At 46.5% G+C, this 18,028-nt stretch overlaps 1 protein-coding gene across 1 annotated transcript; it reads right to left on the bottom strand.

Moving 5' to 3' along the window:
* Positions 1-1,361: 1,361 nt before the first annotated feature.
* LOC128060020 (membrane-spanning 4-domains subfamily A member 7-like) lies at positions 1,362-15,329 on the bottom strand. The gene is made up of 5 exons (XM_052652225.1): positions 15,177-15,329; positions 8,265-8,399; positions 6,547-6,603; positions 4,691-4,897; positions 1,362-1,553 (listed from the first exon to the last, which is right to left on the bottom strand). The coding sequence occupies exons 1-5, from the start codon at positions 15,327-15,329 to the stop codon at positions 1,362-1,364; spliced, it is 744 nt and encodes a 247-aa protein (XP_052508185.1).
* Between the last annotated feature and the right edge of the window lie 2,699 nt (positions 15,330-18,028).

Genomic DNA, 18,028 nt, shown 5'->3' with positions numbered 1-18,028 from the left:
GTTTGCAATATTAACCTAGATCATGCTGAATATAATCCTCCAGATGTTCTGAAGAAACTTTCTATTAACAGTAGAAAGTAAACAAATAAGAAATAGATCTGGGATAACATACAATTTTATTGTATTGCTTGGCTTATTGGGTAAAAAAAAAATCTCAAAGTTTCTCCAGCCCCACTGTAAAACATTTACAGACACACACACACACACGCACACACACACACACACACACACACACACGGAAACATTCTAGTTCACTCTAGTGCACTCAGATCAAGAAAAACAGTATCTCCAGGAACCCATAGGCCTTCTAGGTCTCCTTCCAGTTATTACCTGCAAAGTAACCACTCTCTAACACTCTCAATTAGTCGTGCTTCTGCTTAAACTGTACCGTGGACTCATCATCGTGGGAATCATCTGTGCGGCATACAATTGTGTGTTCACTTGTGTTGGTTTATCACACTCCATTGTTCGTGTGTGTTAGTCGCTCAGTTGTATCTTTTGTGACCCCCGGGACTGTAGCCCGCCAGGCTCCTCTGTCCATGGGATTCTCCAGGCCAGAATGCTGGAGTGGGCTGCCGTTCCCTTCTCCAGGGGATCTTCCCGACCCAGGCCCTGAACCTGGGACTCCTGCGTTGCAAGCAGATCGTTACCGTCTGAGCCCCCGGGAAGCCCACCCGTTGTCTAACAAGGCCGCAGTTTTCATTTCTCTCCTGTTCTTCGGCATTTGGACAGCTTCCTTTGGGGCTGTCATGCGCGTCACTTCTGCAGCCATCTTTGTACACGTTGTTCGGAAAGCATGCTGTGAATTTCTGTGCACATTCCCTTCTAGGATAAGGCCTAAGGCCTAGACCAGGGGACAACATTAGGAACCTCTTTATTGGGTAGTTCATGTTGTTCACGCCAGTACAGTAACAAAGTTAATTATATTTCTATGTGTCTAATTTCTTGTTTGGTCTAGAATCAGACGGGAGAGCGCCTTCTGGTTAAATTTGATCTTTGAGTTTAGATATTTAAGAATAGTTATTAAATGAGACAGAGAACAGAGGCATATTTAATTGACAGAAATAGAGCCATAGTATTTTAGAAGTATTTTTTAATTGAAACGTTCTTGGAATCTCTGATGTTTATAATTTAAGCAATGTGAGCATGAAAACACTGCAGAAGCAGGGCCTGCAAAACCACACGACTCAGCCGGCTCGCACTGGCTCAAGATCACACTTTCTCTCTTCTTCCTATTTGTTATTGGAGTTGAGTTGCTTTGCCACATTATGTTAGTGTCTGCGGCTCGGCAGCACAGCAGAGTGAGGCAGCCATCCGTGCACACTCCCTCTCCGCCACCCCAGACGAGCGGAGTCCCTGTGTTACGCAGCAGGTTCTGATGAGTCAGCCCACCCGTCGGAACGCGCGTATGTCGACTCCAGTGCCCCAGTTCTTCCTATTCGACTGGATGAATGCAGGGCTGTTGCAGTAGACCTTTTCCACCAAAAGACAGATGCGTACGCAGCTGCTAAGAGCTCCAGCACCGTGAAGGTGAGCATCACCACCAGGACACCCTGTAAATCGACACAGGAATGGTTGGTGCCCCGACTCTTGTTCAGGAGACAAGACCGCGAGTGAAGACTCGAACAGTGGAGAGAAGACGGCGCGGTGAGGACCACGCCATCCTCTTTCCTGCTTTTCTTTTGGGTCTTGGAACCAAAGCAGGGAAATGAATAGCAAGGGTTTCCCTCAAGACCTTGGTATTCCACATTCAGAGATGAGAGTCATCCTTCATTCACCTGTGTGTGTGCAAAAGTCACTCACTCATGTTCGACTCCTGGCGACCCCAAACAGTGCGTGGGATTCTCCAGGCCAGAACACTGGAGTGGGGCGTCGTTCCCTCCTCCAGGGGATCTTCCCGACCCAGGGATCGGACCCAGGTCTCCCGCGTTGCAGGCAGATTCTTTACCAGCTGAGCCACCAGGGAGGCCGCTCATTTACCTATAGTCGTTCCTATTAGTTTCTCTTTTTTCTTGAGTGCTTTTGATTGCCACGCCATTTCTAGGTGTGGGCTTGTTTTCATTAATCCTGCAACAATCTCAGTGCAGTCCTTCAGTCTGAAACCTCACATCTTTCTTGCATTCTGAAAATGCCCACTTATCTCTCTCGCACCCTCCCTGTCTCCCAGGCCATCCCACTGGAGCTCATATGAGGCGTGTTGAGGCTTCTCCCTTCACTGTGTCCTCCGTGTCTTTTAACTTCTCACTGATATTTTCTGAATTTTTATCTTAGTGTATTGTGTTCAATGTGGTTTAATCTGACCTATAGGTTGTATCTTCTATTTAACTGATGCTACGTTCTTAATTTCAAATATTTTAATTTTCATTTCTAATCATACTATTTGGCTCTTTTTCAAATCCACTTGTTTTTTTTGTTGTTGTTGTCCATTGCCATATTCTTTCATTTTGGTTTTAATTCCTTTTTTAATATATTTAATCATTTAAAATGTAGTTTCATTACAGCAGTTTTTCAAATTATGATGTCATTTCTAACTCTCAGGTAACTAAATTTCATGTTTGTCCCATTTTCCACAATCCCTCATTTTTTCCCTTATGTTTTTCAAAATATTTTCATTCTTAGATAACTTCAGTGTGTGGGTATTGATGGTGAAGGGTTCTTTGGTATGTAGGAGACTCATAACTTGGACTTACAGACATCTCTGTTGATGAAGACTCTTGAGAGTCCTTTAGATTGCAAACAGTCCATCCTAAAGGAAATCAAGCCTGAACATTCATTGAAAGGACTGTTGTTGAAGCTAAAGCTCCAATAGTTTGGCCACCTGATACAAAGAACTGACTCACTGGAAAAGACTCTGAAGCTGGGAAAGATTGACAGCTTCAAAGGGGACACAGAGGATGAGATGGTTAGATAGCATCACTGACTCAGTGGACATGAATCTGAGCAAACTCCAGGAGACAGTGGAGAACAGAGGAGCTTGGCATGCTGCAGTCCATGAGGCTGCAAAGAGCTGGACATGCATTAGTGACGGAGCAACAGTAACTCTTGATGGGAGTTGGGTTTGATTCTGATAGTACCTTAGGAGTTTCACAGATCCAGGAACAATTTTAAGGTAGTCATTTTATTCAAAGTTCCTCTATTTTATATGTAATTTTGGATTTGGGTACCCTATCTGCACAAGGCTTGGTGAGATGGTTTCATCCTATAAACCTTTATGGAAGAGTTTCTGGAAGCTTCTTGAGATGCAGGACAGAGTGTTTTCCTTGTCTTATTTCTTTTTTTTTTTCTCTTATTTCTTAAATAGGCTAAATATTTAGTCTCAGCTCCTAACATTTTGCAGGGCACTCGGTGTGAGCTTCCTGCATCCGGCGTGCCTGAAGAACCTCAAATCCTATCATGGGAATTAAAATTCCACGAGCCCAGCCTCCAACACCTATGTTCCTGTCCAGGCCGCCTGGTCTTCTGATCTCTGCTCTGGCTTCACTACCCTTCTTAGTTTCTAGGATGTGAGATGACCTTCCTGCCACCCTCCCTTCTTCCCTTCTTCCATCTCTCAGTATGTGTTTTGACCTGTGCTTCTGGTACTTTCCCCAGGTAATCTAAAGAGAGTGGACTTCGAAGTCCACCCGGTCTGCCGAGTCGTGGCTTCTCTGATGTTGCAGGAAGCTCTCTTTGGCCCTAGCTACCTGAGTGGGGGAGGCAGTTTGAGATGCGTTTTCGCTGAATTAAGCTCTGATTGCCCACGGGGGGAGAGCGCCTCTCCCGTTCTCCTTGCTTCGCCTGGCCTCTCCTGTGCGCCAGGGTTGTACTGTCTGCTGGGATTCCTCAAGCTGAGTCCCAGCCAGATGAGTCTGTGCCCTTCCACTTCCTCAAGCTCCTGGACTGAAGCAGATGCTTTTGGCAACCTCTGGGTCCCACAGGCAACCTCACAGAAGGCTGTGAGTTCAGAAACGCGCACACATTCTCTGCGATTCAAGAGACAGATCCAAGGGAATGAGAGAGGCTGCCTTTGTCTCCCAGCTCAGACAAGGAGGGGTCACACAGGGAGTAACCCTTCTCCTAAAAGGCCAGAGCTTATGGCTTCCAAACTCGGAGCTTATAGAGGGCTGACTAGGCCAAGAGGGCCATAGTCAACAGGTGGCAACCATCGGGTTTGGGGGAAGTGTGGCAAGAAGATGGTGCCCAGGGATGCTGGCATTCCTGCTAAGAGTCACATCCCTGGGTAGACTGTGTCTCATTGTCTGCAACCCTGCTGGGCCAGCCTAGTAATTATGTGCTTGGGCTTAAGGTTCAAGTTCCATACCAACTTTCCATATGATGCATTAATCCCAAATCAAATCAAATTCAAATCGAAAGGAAATGTTTCTGTCCGTGTTGGGGGCAGTGGGAATGCCTGTTCAACAAGGGGGCACTTTGAGGGCTAAAGCTATTGAGAATGGGGTATTTATCATTTAAGAAGGATGTTCAAACGGGTCACCACACACAGCCCTTCTTGATTCCCTGTTTTGACTTCACACAGTGCTTCACCCGTATTATGCAGCCTGGTGACCAACCTCTTTCAACCATAATTATTGTCTTTCCTGTTTGCTTCCAGACATTCAAACCAACAGGGCTGGAGACTGCTGAAAAGGCAGAAAAGTCTTCGAAGCAGGGACATTGAGATTTCACATAACAGGAAGTGCAGTCTACTTACTGTTAGACCGACACTGGTCAGGAGACAGTCCTTGACGTCATATATCGAGTAATAGTAGGTCGAATAAGGCAGTGAGGATAGGTAATCCCTTCCGGAGTCACACTGCTGGGAGGCCGTCCTCAGGGTTACCAGGCTGCCAGTGAGGAGAATGAAGCCCGCTCCAGCAGCCACAGAGCTCACTGCACTGAAGGTGAGGCTGTTTATGGCCTGGAAGAGAAATTCTTCACTGGGACCTCATCACAGATGCAGCACGTGACGCTGTTCACCCTCCGTCTACTGCGCTGCAATGGGACTTCCCTGCGTCTATTTTCCTCCAACCTGTGTGCTCCTTGGGGACACAGACTGTGTTTTATTTACTCTGTAGGCCCTTATCACTACCTGGTTTGTCACCTCATATAATCAGTAAAAGTTTGTTGAATGAGAAAATGCATGAACAGCTCTTTCTTAGGGGAAGAGGTCCGGCTCCTTGACTCTGCAGGGCCGCCAAGACGGAGGAGGGGCTGCTCAGGCAGCTGCCAGGGTTCCTTGACTTCCTCAGTGGCTTTAGCATCATTCTTTTGCTCTAAGGGTTTCTGGAATATGGCCTTTGGTCCGCCTGGGAGGACCATTCTATGACTCTCTTCCCATCAAGAAGCAGCTTCAGAGAAAAGGCAGAAACCAGCTGCAGAAGTTGGAATACCCATCTGGAGGCAGATCAGACCAATGAGAACCACAGCCGTCACACCCTCTCCTGGGGTGTATTCTCCATCTTGGGGAAACGGGCTTCCACAGGGTATGATTCCTCCGCAAAGATGAGCCAGGCTTGGTGTCAGGCTCCCCACGCACACTCTCTTCTGTTTCAACATCACAGTGGGATACCGGCTGTTGGGAGGATGGTTGCCCTGTCCTCTTATCTCTTGTCCCCATAGCTGCAGGCCTTTGTGTGCTGAGTCCCTGGAGGAAGAGCAGCCTGAACAGGCAGAGTCTTGGCCCAGAGTTGCCGAGTGTAGGCAGTGGAGCCCACGCATCGTCTTGGGTCCCGCCCGTGAGCCACATTGCGTCAGCTCATCCCGGTTGTGGCTTGCCTTCTCAGTGAATTCAGGGCACTTGGGAAACCAGCTCTGAGAGCTACATGTTTCTCTTCCGCATGCTATAGATGAGAAAACTGGGGGCTGGAGAAGGAAGGAACTCTTTGAAGCGCACAGAAGTGTCAGCGACAGAGTGTCAGCCTTGGCCCTGTCCAAGGCTGTGAACTCTTCATTTTTCTGTCCACTGGTTGTGGGGTTAAGATGTTTAGCCTCAAGCATCAGGAGCTTATTCTGGCCTCATTCACCGTCTGATGTGCCCTCACCCATAGCTAACCAGACTGTGGATCTTCCTGAGTCAGGATGTGGCTTCTCCCTAGGTCATCTTTGTGGGTGTGTGGCTGTGGGGAGAGGAGCTTGCTATGGAGAGGATCAAAGGCCTCAGTGCTTGCCTCCCCTCGCCCCCTCCTGACCTTGTCAGCAAAGTGGCTGCAGTCTGACGGCTGTTTCTAAGGGGTTGGAGGAGATGGCCGCAGGGCCTAAGCCCACACACCTCTGCCTCTAGAAAAGGACCTCCCTGTCCCAGAAAGGATCTCTAGGCTCTAGCAAGATGGCTGTCTGTCCCCTTCAGGGCCAAGATAGCAAGTCGTAAAGAGCCCGTGGGATATTCAAAATTTTCTACCATTTAACAACATGAGGTAAACCTCCTACAAGCTTAGAATATGATGCTGGAGGTCTCTTTAGGGCAAAGAGCACTAGTCTAGGAGGAAAGAGCCCAAATTCCCTCCGAAGAGTTCACCCTGAAGTTTCCTTTTTTCCAGTCAGCTAAGAATCGATGGTTCTCATACTTACAAAAGTCTCACTTGACTTTTTTCCAGAGATAATTGAGAGGGTTCCAGTAATGGCAAACTGCTCAAAAAAGAGAGAAATGATCAGTTCAGTTGACTTACAGAAATGTGACCACCATGTTACTCTCAGGCAATCAGCGTGTGTGTGAGTTGCTCAGTCGTGTCCAACTCCTTGTGACCCCATGGACTATAACTCCCCAGGCTCATCTGCCCATGGAACTTCCCAAGCAAGAATACTGGAGTGAGTTGCCAGTTCCTGCTCCGGGGGATCTTCCTGACCAGGAACCAAGCCCGCGTCTCTTGTATCTTCTGCATTGGCAGGAAGATTCTTTCCCGCTGAGCCACCTGGGAAGCCCCAGCTCAATCAATCCATCGTGTCAATTCGTTGGGATCCATGTGGATAGAGACCCCTGATTTTCGCCCCCAGGATGAAGAATCGGCAGGATGCCCAGAGGAGCTGAATTTATGTAAGTGAAATCACCAGGAGCTGAGGAAGCCTGGGAAGGAGCTACACAAGGAGGGAGGCGAGTGTTGCTGATGACGAGGTGGAAAGAGAAGAGACTGAGGAGGACCGTGACCTGAGGGCTCAGAAGGACAGGAGCAGCCACCTAATGCACGCAGGAGACAGACCCCACCGGCACAGAGTGCAGAAACACTCGGGATCGAGCCGCTGCAGTCAACAGCCTGAGTTAGGCTGGGAGTTGAGGAAAATGGGAAGGCCAGATGTGAAGTCTTTTAAAGCCCCCTAAGTCCGCATTTGATCCCAGTGGTATTAAGGGTCCAGCTGGTGGAGGGATAATGTTCTGAGAAGCTGAAACATGGGTTAAGCTTGTGGTTTAAACTTGGGATTGGGTGGTCACAGACAAAGACAGTCAAGCATGAGTCAATTCTAGCTTTCATTAGAGAATGTAGGCGCACAGACTGCAGGTTGGATAGAAGAGTCAAGGACAAACAGTGCTCTGGGGGCAGAAGCAGGGCTCCCCTGCCTCGACGCACGGTTTGTCCACACGAGGACTATCCCCACAGAGGAGGTGCCGTGGTAAGAGTCTGTCTGCCCAGAACGCGCCTTTTTCTCCTCTGTCAGAATGCTGCATGGAGAAGAAGTGGCCTTTTGTGGGAGGTGTGGGGAGGTCCCGGCTAACCTCCAAGGAAAAGGGTCTGCTGGGCCCTTTTCCATGAGCCACTACATGGAAGGCCTCAGAAAAACTTTCTACCAGATGCTCCGGATTGCCTCTGACAATGTAGCAAGAGTGTCCCTGGTTCCCATGAATCTTACCATTGTTAGTTTAATCCTCTGCAGGTCTGTGGCATCCACCACCGGTGCTCATTTTATTTAAGAAAAAATGAGCTTTTCACTTTCTGCTGACAGGTGGATTACTCTTAAACTGGAGGGATTCCAAGCGCCTCACCACAGGGCCAAAGAAGGGTGTGAAAAGCCTTCCACTTTCTGGAAGTAGGTCATGAGGCCAGGTAAGAAACGCATGCCTACTGTGTCACCATTTGGCCTCCTGCCCCAACCAGCCACTCCCTGGGAGGCTCACACAGCATGGCCAAGACCCTCTGCCACTTCCCCTGAACTAGAGGCACACGATGTGCGACAGCAACACAAGGAAGGTGGCGGAACTCAGTCTTCTCCTGCTTCTTGGGATTGAGTCTTTCCATGACTTAGCACCCAGTTGGCATTTATAAAGCATATCCCTTCTTGGAGACCCCACTACTCACACACAGAGCTCCTAAAAATGGGTACCCAGACATCAGAATGGTGGAAATTGCTGGGCTGAGCTGGGGAGAATTGGGAGCATAAACCAAAATGACCCCCAAACTTGAAATCACCAGGAAACACAGGATCTGGATGGTCTGAAAGAAATAAGAGGGAAAAGTGTAAAAAATTCCAGACAGCACTGTGAACAGATGAGAGCTATCCCTGCATGCACGCTGCGAATTCTAAAGAGCGCAGAGCATACGTCACCATCTGTCATTAAAGGAGCGTGGGGGTGTTACAAGGTGCCGGTGTTACAGAGAGTCGTATATAACTAAACTCTTCTATTTCTGATAGAATTTTTAACCAAGCAAATCAGGGAGTGCTATATGCATTTTTAACTTTGTTTTGCAAAAGGTAGTTTACAGGTTTTTGTTTGGTTTGGTTTGGTCTAGGGCAAATAGATAGGGAAGAATTTTCTAGACAATGGTCCAGTTAGATGGCTATAGAAAGCAAATTTATCATGGGAATGTTAATAAAGGGCTCAATTTCAGTTGAAGTAAAGTAGAGCAGAGAGTCTTTACTGCCATAATTCATCTTATTTGTCTTCGGATTTTAATAATTATTAATACTTTTTAATGACACCGATGGTGGTGACAATAGTCTGTGTTTGCTGGACACTTTCTACATTTTAGCTCTTCATCTCGTCTCACATATAGATAAGAAAAATGAGGCACGAGAGTTAAAATAACTTGTAAAAACCCATGCCAATGGCCAAAGGGAAGAACTAGGTTTTTAGCCCTATTCATCCAATAGGGAGCTTCACTCACTTTGCTCACTGTTTAATCTTTATTGACTGTCCCAGACATCAGGGGAATAAAGCAAGTGAAAATCACTGTCACCAGACGTGTATCACATCCTTTACTGATGAATTCCTCGGAAATCAAAATGAGTTCAGAGCCAAGCATTAGGAAATGCGCCCTCAGAAGTACTAAGGGTGTGAGACAAACTACATACGGCATCGTCGGCTGCTTTTACCAACCTTGCCTGTCGCTCTCAGTGAAAAGTTCAGCCCACTGCACACTTTTGAGCAAGGATAGCACATGCTCTAATTCACGTTTTTAAAAGATCATCTGTCTGCTGAGTTGAGAGTAGATCGTAAGGAAATAGAGCAGGGGCGTGAATAAAGAGGCTTTTCCATAATTCATATGGGAGATGATGCCAGCCTGGAGAAAGATGTGGATAACAGAGGTGGTGAGGAGTTCCGTCATTGGGTTCTGGATGCGCTGTGGAGATTAAACCTATCGGGCTTGCTGATGGTGTGGATGTGGATTATGAAGAAGGGATGAAGGGTGCCTCCAAGGGTCTCGGCTTGAGTATCTGAAGTGATGGAGTCAACACTGGTTTAAGTTGGGCAGTACTGTATAAGAGTGGGCTTGGGGTGGAAGGTCAGGATTTCAGCCTGGGGCAGACTAGGGAGAGGTGTCGAGCAGATATCCAACTGGCCACGCACAGCGACTTTTGGATATGTGAGTCTTAAGTTGGGAAAAGAGATCCTGGCGACAGATACGGCCCTTTTGTCCCAAGTTGTCAGTGAAGATAACATTTAAACCCCTATTACCAGATGAGTTCTCCATGGTAACAGGTATGGAAAGAGAATGGAGTCAAGGGCTGAGCTGTAGAGAACCCCAAATTTAGGATCAGCAAAATAGAAACTTAAAAAGCAAGACCCAGAAGGAAGGAGGAAACCCAGAAGGATAGATGTCCAAGAATACAAAGTGAAACTCGCTCAGTCATGTATGACTCTTTGTGACCCCATGGACTAGTCCATGGAATTCTCCAGGCCAGAATATTGGAGTGGGTAGCCTTTCCCTTCGCCAAGGGATCTTCCCGACCCAGGGATCGAGCCCAGGTCTCCCACATTGCAGGTGGATTCTTTACCAGCTGAGCCACACAGGAAACCCAACAAGACTGGAGTGGGTAGCCTATCCCTTCTCCAGCTGATCTTCTGACCCAGGAACTGAACTGCGGTCTCCTGCGTTGCTGGCAAATTCTTTACCAACTGAGCTATCAGGGAAGCCCATCCAAGAATAAATACAGTATTTCAGGTAGGAGAGAGTGATCAGCTGCACCAGACCTTTCTATTAGTTTGAGAAAATCAACACCAAAGACCTGGGAATTGGGTTAGCAGCATGGAGCAAAGGGGACAGATACCACCAGATATGTTTCAAGAGAGATTAGAGACACTGGCTTCCCACCACTAGGAAGTGCTCCTGGGAATGCAAGGGGAGAAGGGGGCATTAGCTGGAGGGTGTGTGAAGGTAAAAGTATTTGTTTTTGCTTTTTGTTTGTTTGTTTTCAAGATGGGGAGAAATTGCAGCAAGATTCTGCCCTCATGGAATTGATAAGAAAATTTTCAGAGAATTTCTGGAGCAAGTGATAAGGGTTGGGATCTGCTGCCCCCAGAGAGGAATATCTTAACTAGAAGGTGGGCATTTATTTTATCTTTAGCAATGGGGAGGAGGTAAAGAACATATGGGCACAGATGCGGGTAATGATAGACGTGCAGAAGCTTGCAGACTTTCTCACCAGAGAGGCTCAGTTTTCTCAGCCTTTTAGGAAGCGAGGTGATCAATGGAAAAGGAAGACTCTGGAGGTTTTGGGGGCGGGGGAGGGAAAGAATCTATGAAGTGGTTTTCTGGGGTCATAGGAAAGGGAACAGATGAAATAAATGTCATGCGCATTTCAGGCAGCTTAGACAGTCCACGTGGGCTCAGAGTCATAACTAAGAAGTGATGTGTATGTGTGCATGCGAGTGTGTGTGTGTTTTCAGGCATGTGAGTGTGTGTGTGTTTTCACGCACAGGCATTTCACACACTCACAGGCATTTCACACGCTCACAGGCATTTCACACACTCACAGGCATTTCACACACTCACACACACGTGAGTGTGTGTATGTTTCCAGGCATGAATTCAAGTACAGATTAGGCAAATGGGGCAGCGTTAGAGTTAAAACAATGTCAGGTTTTTTGCTGGAGAGTGTGCTATAAGGATATGAGGATGAGGTTGTTGAGGGCATCACAAGAGAGAGAACTAGGGGGGTCATGGCTGGGAGAGGAAGGCTCTGTGAAGGAGGGTTATTATCAGTAAGTTTCAGCAAGGTTAAACAAAGAATCAATGGAAGTTGGAGGGAATGACCTTGAGAGATTAGAATTTGTGGCTGTAGTATGAGATTCTTGAAAAATAGATAATGATTGTGAAAGGTTGTTGCTGAGCCATGAAAGACACTGGGATTCTTGGCCTCCAGACGAGGGGAATTTGATCAGGGCCCAGAGATGAGGTTGATCGCTCAGAGCTTTTGTGTGATAAAGATTTATTAAAGTATAAAAGTGATAGAGAAAGCTTCTCACATAGACATCAGAAGGGGACAGAAAGAGTGCCCCCACTAGGTTTTAGCAAGAAGCTATATACCTGTTAGCAGGTTGCTAATTAGAGAAAGGACATGTCTCAAAACTCAGAGAGTGGCACCAGGCTGCTCACCCACAACGTGCATTCTGAGATAACATTGGCACCACGTGAGTCATCCCAGGACATAAGACAGTTGACATGAGTCTTGAAGAAAGGCAGGTTTCCAAGCAAATACATAGTCTCATTAACACAAGTGAAAGAGGAGAGCGAAAAAGTTGGCTTAAAGCTCAACATTCAGAAAACGAAGATCATGGCATCCGGTCCCATCACTTCATGGGAAATAGATGGGGAAACAGTGGAAACAGTGTCAGACTTTATTTTGGGGGGCTCCAAAATCACTGCAGATGGTGACTGCAGCCATGAAATTAAAAGACACTTACTCCTGGGAAGAAAAGTTATGAGCAACCTAGATAGCATATTCAAAAGCAGAGACATTACTTTGCCAACTAAGGTCCATCTAGTCAAGGCTATGGTTTTTCCAATAGTCATGTATCGATGTGAGAGTTGGACTGTGAAGAAGGCTGAGCGCCGAATAATTGATGCTTTTGAACTGTGGTGTTGGAGAAGACTCTTGAGAGTCCCTTGGACTGCAAGGAGATCCAACCAGTCCATTGTGAAGATCAGCCCTGGGATTTCTTTGGAAGGAATGATGCTAAAGCTGAAACTCCAGTACTTTGGCCACCTCATGCGAAGAGTTGACTCATTGGAAAACACTCTGATCCTGGGAGGGATTGGGGGCAGGAGGAGAAGGGGATGACCGAGGATGAGATGGCTGGATGGCATCACTGACTCGATGAACATGAGTCTGAGTGAACTCCGGGAGATGGTGATGGACAGGGAGGCCTGGCATGCTGCAATTCATGGGGTCGCAAAGAGTTGGACACGACTGAGCGACTGAACTGAACTGAACTGAACTGAACTGAAGAGAGCATTTCCGTGAGTAAAACATACTGGTTTGTTGAGCCCTAATCCGTTCTGAGTCTTAGGAAGAATCAACTTAAAGAAAGACAGAGTCTAAGGTAAATAGATAGTTCATTAACATAGCTTAAGAAAGACATTTCCATAAGGAAAACCACACTGGGTAGCTCAAGGGTTGAGAAAACCGAAGTTCAGGTGGAACCAGGTGTCGTCATTGCAACACAGAATATTAAAAGAAACCTCCTTGTAAATTTGTATGGAGAAGGGAAAAAAATCTTGCATTTGTAGCTTGTTTTCTCCTGCTGCTTAAGAGAGAGATAAGCAATCGTCAGATACTTGCAGCCTACTTCCTCCGTTTGGGGCCCAGAGGTTTCCTGCCTGTTACCTTCTCAACTGGTTTCCTGCTCTTAGGGTTGATAAGGTACGGGGTGTGACCCAGGGAATGTTTGTCTAAGGAAGGCTAGACAAGATCCTTGGGGAGAAGAGGTCAGGGAACTAAGAGGGCACAGCACTGGGAAAGATCACAAACACAAATATTGAAACAGCAGTGGCTTATGATAGAAACTCTACTGTATGGAGTGATGGCGACTGAACTGTCAAAATGTTAAAGGGAAAGAGTGAATTAGCTGGGAGAGTGAAAGAAGTGGGAACTCACTGAAGTTTGTCTTTGTCTCTCCAATTCCTTCAAGGAATATGGGGATGGGGCTTAAAAAAAAACAACTCAAGTGTAGAGTTTGCTGATTAACTCAAGTGTGTAAAATAGTAGCTGGCACATTGGAGGTGCTCAATAAAAGACAGGTGAATGTATGAATGAAAAACATATCTCTTCTTGATGTCTCTTATTGATTGCTGAAGCAAATGGTGGAATGTGTTTGTGATTCTAGGCTACCTGTGGGCTGCACGGGCAAAACAAGAAGGAGAAAGGCAAGTCAGCTCAGAACCAGCTATTTGAAAGCAGTAAATTAAGAGAGTGACTATTGGTAAATGATAGTAGAATAAAAAACATTAAGTGGTGTTATTTTCAAGCAATGTATTCATCAGACAGTTATCCTAAAGACGATCATGTTTCAAACTTTTCAGTGTATCATTTACTGTTATTTTCTAAGACACTGATTTTTCTTAGGTTTGTTTAAACTAAACTCAAACTTCTTAAGATTTTATTCTATCAACTCTTAATTATTCCTAATATTAGAATTACCTTTAACAAATACCTTTTGAAGTTCATGACTGCCTACAATTGCTTGAAGTAATTGTTCTTTTCCAGTGTTGAAAACACAGCTAACATTTCAAAAATATCTTTTCTGGGTGAGAGACTGAAATTAGGATTTTTCAATTAATAAATGAAAAGGACAATTGCATTGTCTTTCGTTAAAAGTTGGAGTGAATAACCCACCAGGATGACATGAGATTCTAGAGTAGAAGTTTATAGAAATGAGAGGAAAAGACTGATCTAGAAGTCTCCACGAGAAGCTAGAAAGAAGTTGCCTTCATTTCCATGCCTAGCAGTGAGTGTGTCAGGGGAAACTGTGCCCTTGGGAACAAGATTTCTGTTTGCACAAGCCCTCAGAAGAGGCTCTGAGAAAAAAACTGAGGGATAAAGAATACAACGCTGTTGTGCCGTGTGTGAGCTGCGTGCACGCAGTCACTCGGCGAGTCCGACTGTTTTGCAACCCCACGGACTGCAGCCCGCCAGGCTCCTCTGTCCATGGAATTTTCTAGGCAAGAGTACTGGAGTGGGTTGCCATTTCCTTCTCCAGAGACTCCTCCCCACCCAGGGATCAACCCAGGTGTCTTGCATCTCCTGCACTGACAGGGCCGCCTGGGAAGCGCCATAATGCTGTCAGTTCAGTTCAGCCGCTCAGTCATGACCGACTCTTCGCGACCCCATGAAGTGCAGCACGCCAGGCCTCCCTGTCCATCACCAGCTCCCAGAGTTCACTCAGACTCATGTCCATCGAGTTGGTGATGCCATCCAGCCATCTCATCCTCTGTCGTTCCCTTCTATAATGCTGTTAACTAACCCTGAATTCTGATTTTCGGCAGATTTCCAAATCTGGGGATGAGTGGGAGTTAGGTCTCTAAAGGCGATATTAAAGAGCATGTGGGAATTCGGTCCTGAATATGAAGGGTGGTGACCTAGGACACCTGGGCGTCTCATAGTTCCTCCCGTGAACGGGAGAAAATGAGCAGTGAGATTACTCCAGATTGTCTCATTTCAAAATGTTTAAGAAATATGCTCAAAATAAAATCAAGTTGAAACATACTGAGTAAAATCAAATGGTTAATCCTAAGTCTCTACTATACTAACGATAAATTATAAGAGGATTTATCGTATAGATTTCTGGTGGAAAAGATCTAATGGTTTCCGTTAGTTTACAAAAGAGCCTGAGGAAGATGCAGGCTTCCTATAAAGCTCCATTTCATGTCCCAATAAGCCTGGAGTCAGGGGGGTAAAAAGAAAGATTCTCCCAGGTCCATTGTAGATTGTGGTCTGGATACATTCATAATATTTTTCCCAGGGTTCCGCCTGTAAGGAGACAGACTTACTCCAAGAACTGTGGCTTCTTTTGGCAGACCTTTTGGCAGGTCATCTTCTTTCTGGTAGACCTGTCCAGGCTTCTGCCTTTTGGAAATAGCGACGCCCTTTGGAGTGAAGGCATCAAAGGCTCGGTCAGTCATGAGCTTGAGCGGTGATGGCATTGGTGCTGGTGATGCTGGAAAAAGAAGTGAACCCAGTTGGGACCCAAGGTTTGACTTAAAGATAGGAAACCAGACTTCGCGGGAGCTTAAGATTTTTCCCCATTGTCCAAGAGGTGACCTGTCCTTTAGGGACCAAACCGAGTACGGGGAGCAGGGGAAGTGTTGGCCGGTAGCAAGCCTGCCGCGGTGCTTTCACTGTGGACAGGAAGCGTGTCGCGGGGTGAGAGCTGGAAGCATTTTGAGGAGTCGCACGGAGCGGAGGCAAACAGTCCACAAGGAGCTCGCTTCGCACCCACTTCACTCTCCTTCCAGCCACCCCTGCTCTCACCCCTCTTCCGTACCCCTCTGAACCCCGGCTTCACCATGGAACATTCCCAGCCACATCGCCCGGTATGGTATGGCCAGACCTCGCAGCAACCAGGGGGCAGATCCAGGCCCTCTGCCGTGGAAGCACAGAGTCGGAACCACCAGGGTCCCCCTCCCCCGTATTGTAACTTTGTGCTGCATCTGTCCTTCCCAGTCTTCCGTCATAGTCTTATTTTCTTTCCTTCAAGATGTTGATCAATCCTATTCCACATCCTTTTCAGCAAATGACTTCTCTCACCTAGAACGGGGGCTTCCCAGGTGGTGCTGGTGGTAAGACATCTGTGCATTCAATCGCTGGGTGGGGATGATCCCCTGGAGGAGAAACTGGCACCCAGTCCAGCTGTTCTTGCCGGAAAGAAATCCCACGAACCGAGGAGCCTGGTGAGCTACATGTAGTCCACAGGGTCGGAAAGAGCCAGACAGGACAGCGGCGGCGCCTAGAACAACCCCTTTGTCTCTATTCGTTTAATAAGTGTCAATGCGAACACTTCTAGTTAACTCCCGCTGAATTCTAGGCACTGGGCCGTAGTAGCTGTAACCCTTATAACAACTTGGATGTTATTCAATCCACTTCATACATTTAGAAACTTAGGGATAATAAGTGCAAGCGGTTTTCATTAAATGAGAGTGTCATGCGAGGTATTTAGCCTGCCATCGTATAGCCAACATAACTAGTGCAAGCTTGTATTCGCATAACTGGAGAGTGTTTCTGCACCGAGGCCGTCTGACCTGTGATTTTCCTCTCAGCACCACGTTCATCCTCATCTTTCCCTTTCTTTCATCCTAACACTGGCAGCTTCAGTGTGGACCCAAGGAGAGAGCTGTCTGCTATCCACCAGCTCAGCAGGACTGCTGCCTCTGGGGTGCTCCCAGATCTGTTCTCTGAACAACATTCTCTTTCTTTCAGGTCATACTTTGAATAAAGTCCCATGATTATCTGCTGGCGCCGCTCTTAGGAACCATTCTCTCAAGGTTCATTCATATTGACACAGAGTGCAGAATTTCCTTCTTTTTTTTTAAGACTGTTCTTAGGAAAGGCTAAGTGTAGTAAGCCAGTCACAGAGGACAAAAACTGCACGATTCAACTTATATATGGTATCTAAAATAGTCAGCCTCATAAAAGCCAGGACTAGAATGGAATGGTGGTTTCCAGGAAATGAGGAGTTGATGTAAAATATGTATAAAGTTTCAGTTATGCAAGATAAGCTCTGGAGATCTGCTGTACAACATCTTGCCTATAGATAACAATACTGTATTATACATTTAAAATTCTCTTACAAAGAGCTCATGTTCTATGCTCTTACCACAATAAAAATTAAAAAATAAAATTCGAAAGAAATAAAAAAAATTGACCTTCAACTTAAAGATTTTTTTTAAAAAGTCTTTGTGGTTCTGGATTCCTTCCTATATTTGTCAGTTCTCGTAGCCAAGGGCTATAGTCTATGCTTGGCTCTAAGCCTGAGACTAGGGCTGGAATCCGTTGGTGCTTCTGCCTCACTGTACTCTCATATACCATCTCTGTTTATTATCTGTTACCACTTAAACCTTTTAGTTTAATTTAGGTGTACCGTTGATTTATAATGTTGCATTCGTTTCGGGTGTAGGCTGCTGGAGACTCCTGGACACTCACAGGCAAGCCTGGGCCAGTCTCCCATGGGGTCGCTGCTCCTTTCTCCTGGGTCCTGGTGCACAAGGTTCCGTTTGTGCCCTCCAAGAGTCTGTTTCCAAGTCCTGTCTAAGTACTGTCGGCTCTATGTTGGGGTTAATGGTGACCTCCTCCAAGAGGGTTTATGCCACACCCAGGTCTGATGCACCCAGAGCCCCTGCCCTGTGGCAGGCCACTGCTGACCTGGACCTGCGCAGGAGACACTCAGACACAGTTCTGGTCCAGTCCCATCACTGTATGGCAAATAGATGGGGAAACAGTGGAAACAGCAACAGACTTTATTTTCTTGGGCTCCAAAATCACTGCAGATGGTGACTGCAGCCATGAAATTAAAAGACGCTTGCTCCTTGGTAAAAAAGCGATGGCAAACCTAGGCAGCGTATTAAAAGCAGAGACATTACTTTGCCAACAAACGTCCATACAGTCAAAGCTATGGTTTTCCAGTGGTCATGTATGGATGTGAGAGTCGGACTACAAAGAAGGCTGAGCGCCAAAGAATTGCTGCTTTTGAACTGTGGTGTTGGAGAAGACTCTTAAGAGTCCCTTGGACTGCAAGGAGATCCAAACAGTCCATCCTAAAGGCGATTCGTCCTGAATGTTCATTGGAAGGACTGATGCTGAAGCTGAAACTCCAACACTGTGCTGTGCTTAGTTGCTCAGTCGTGTC

This window comes from Budorcas taxicolor, chromosome 15, assembly GCF_023091745.1.
Source record: "Budorcas taxicolor isolate Tak-1 chromosome 15, Takin1.1, whole genome shotgun sequence".
Lineage (NCBI taxonomy): Eukaryota > Metazoa > Chordata > Mammalia > Artiodactyla > Bovidae > Budorcas > Budorcas taxicolor.
This window is presented reverse-complemented; position numbering and strand designations above follow the sequence as displayed.

Excerpts from the sequence above, each read along its gene's own strand:
- LOC128060020 (XM_052652225.1), bottom strand. The coding sequence starts at position 15,329 with ATGCCATCACCGCTCAAGCTCATGACTGACCGAGCCTTTGATGCCTTC. Across the intron at positions 6,604-8,264 it reads CATTTTTAGGAGCTCTGTGT|TTTGCCATTACTGGAACCCT; the intron begins GTGAGTAGTGGG and ends TTTTTTGAGCAG. Across the intron at positions 4,898-6,546 it reads AAAAGTCAAGTGAGACTTTT|GCCATAAACAGCCTCACCTT; the intron begins GTAAGTATGAGA and ends TTTCTCTTCCAG.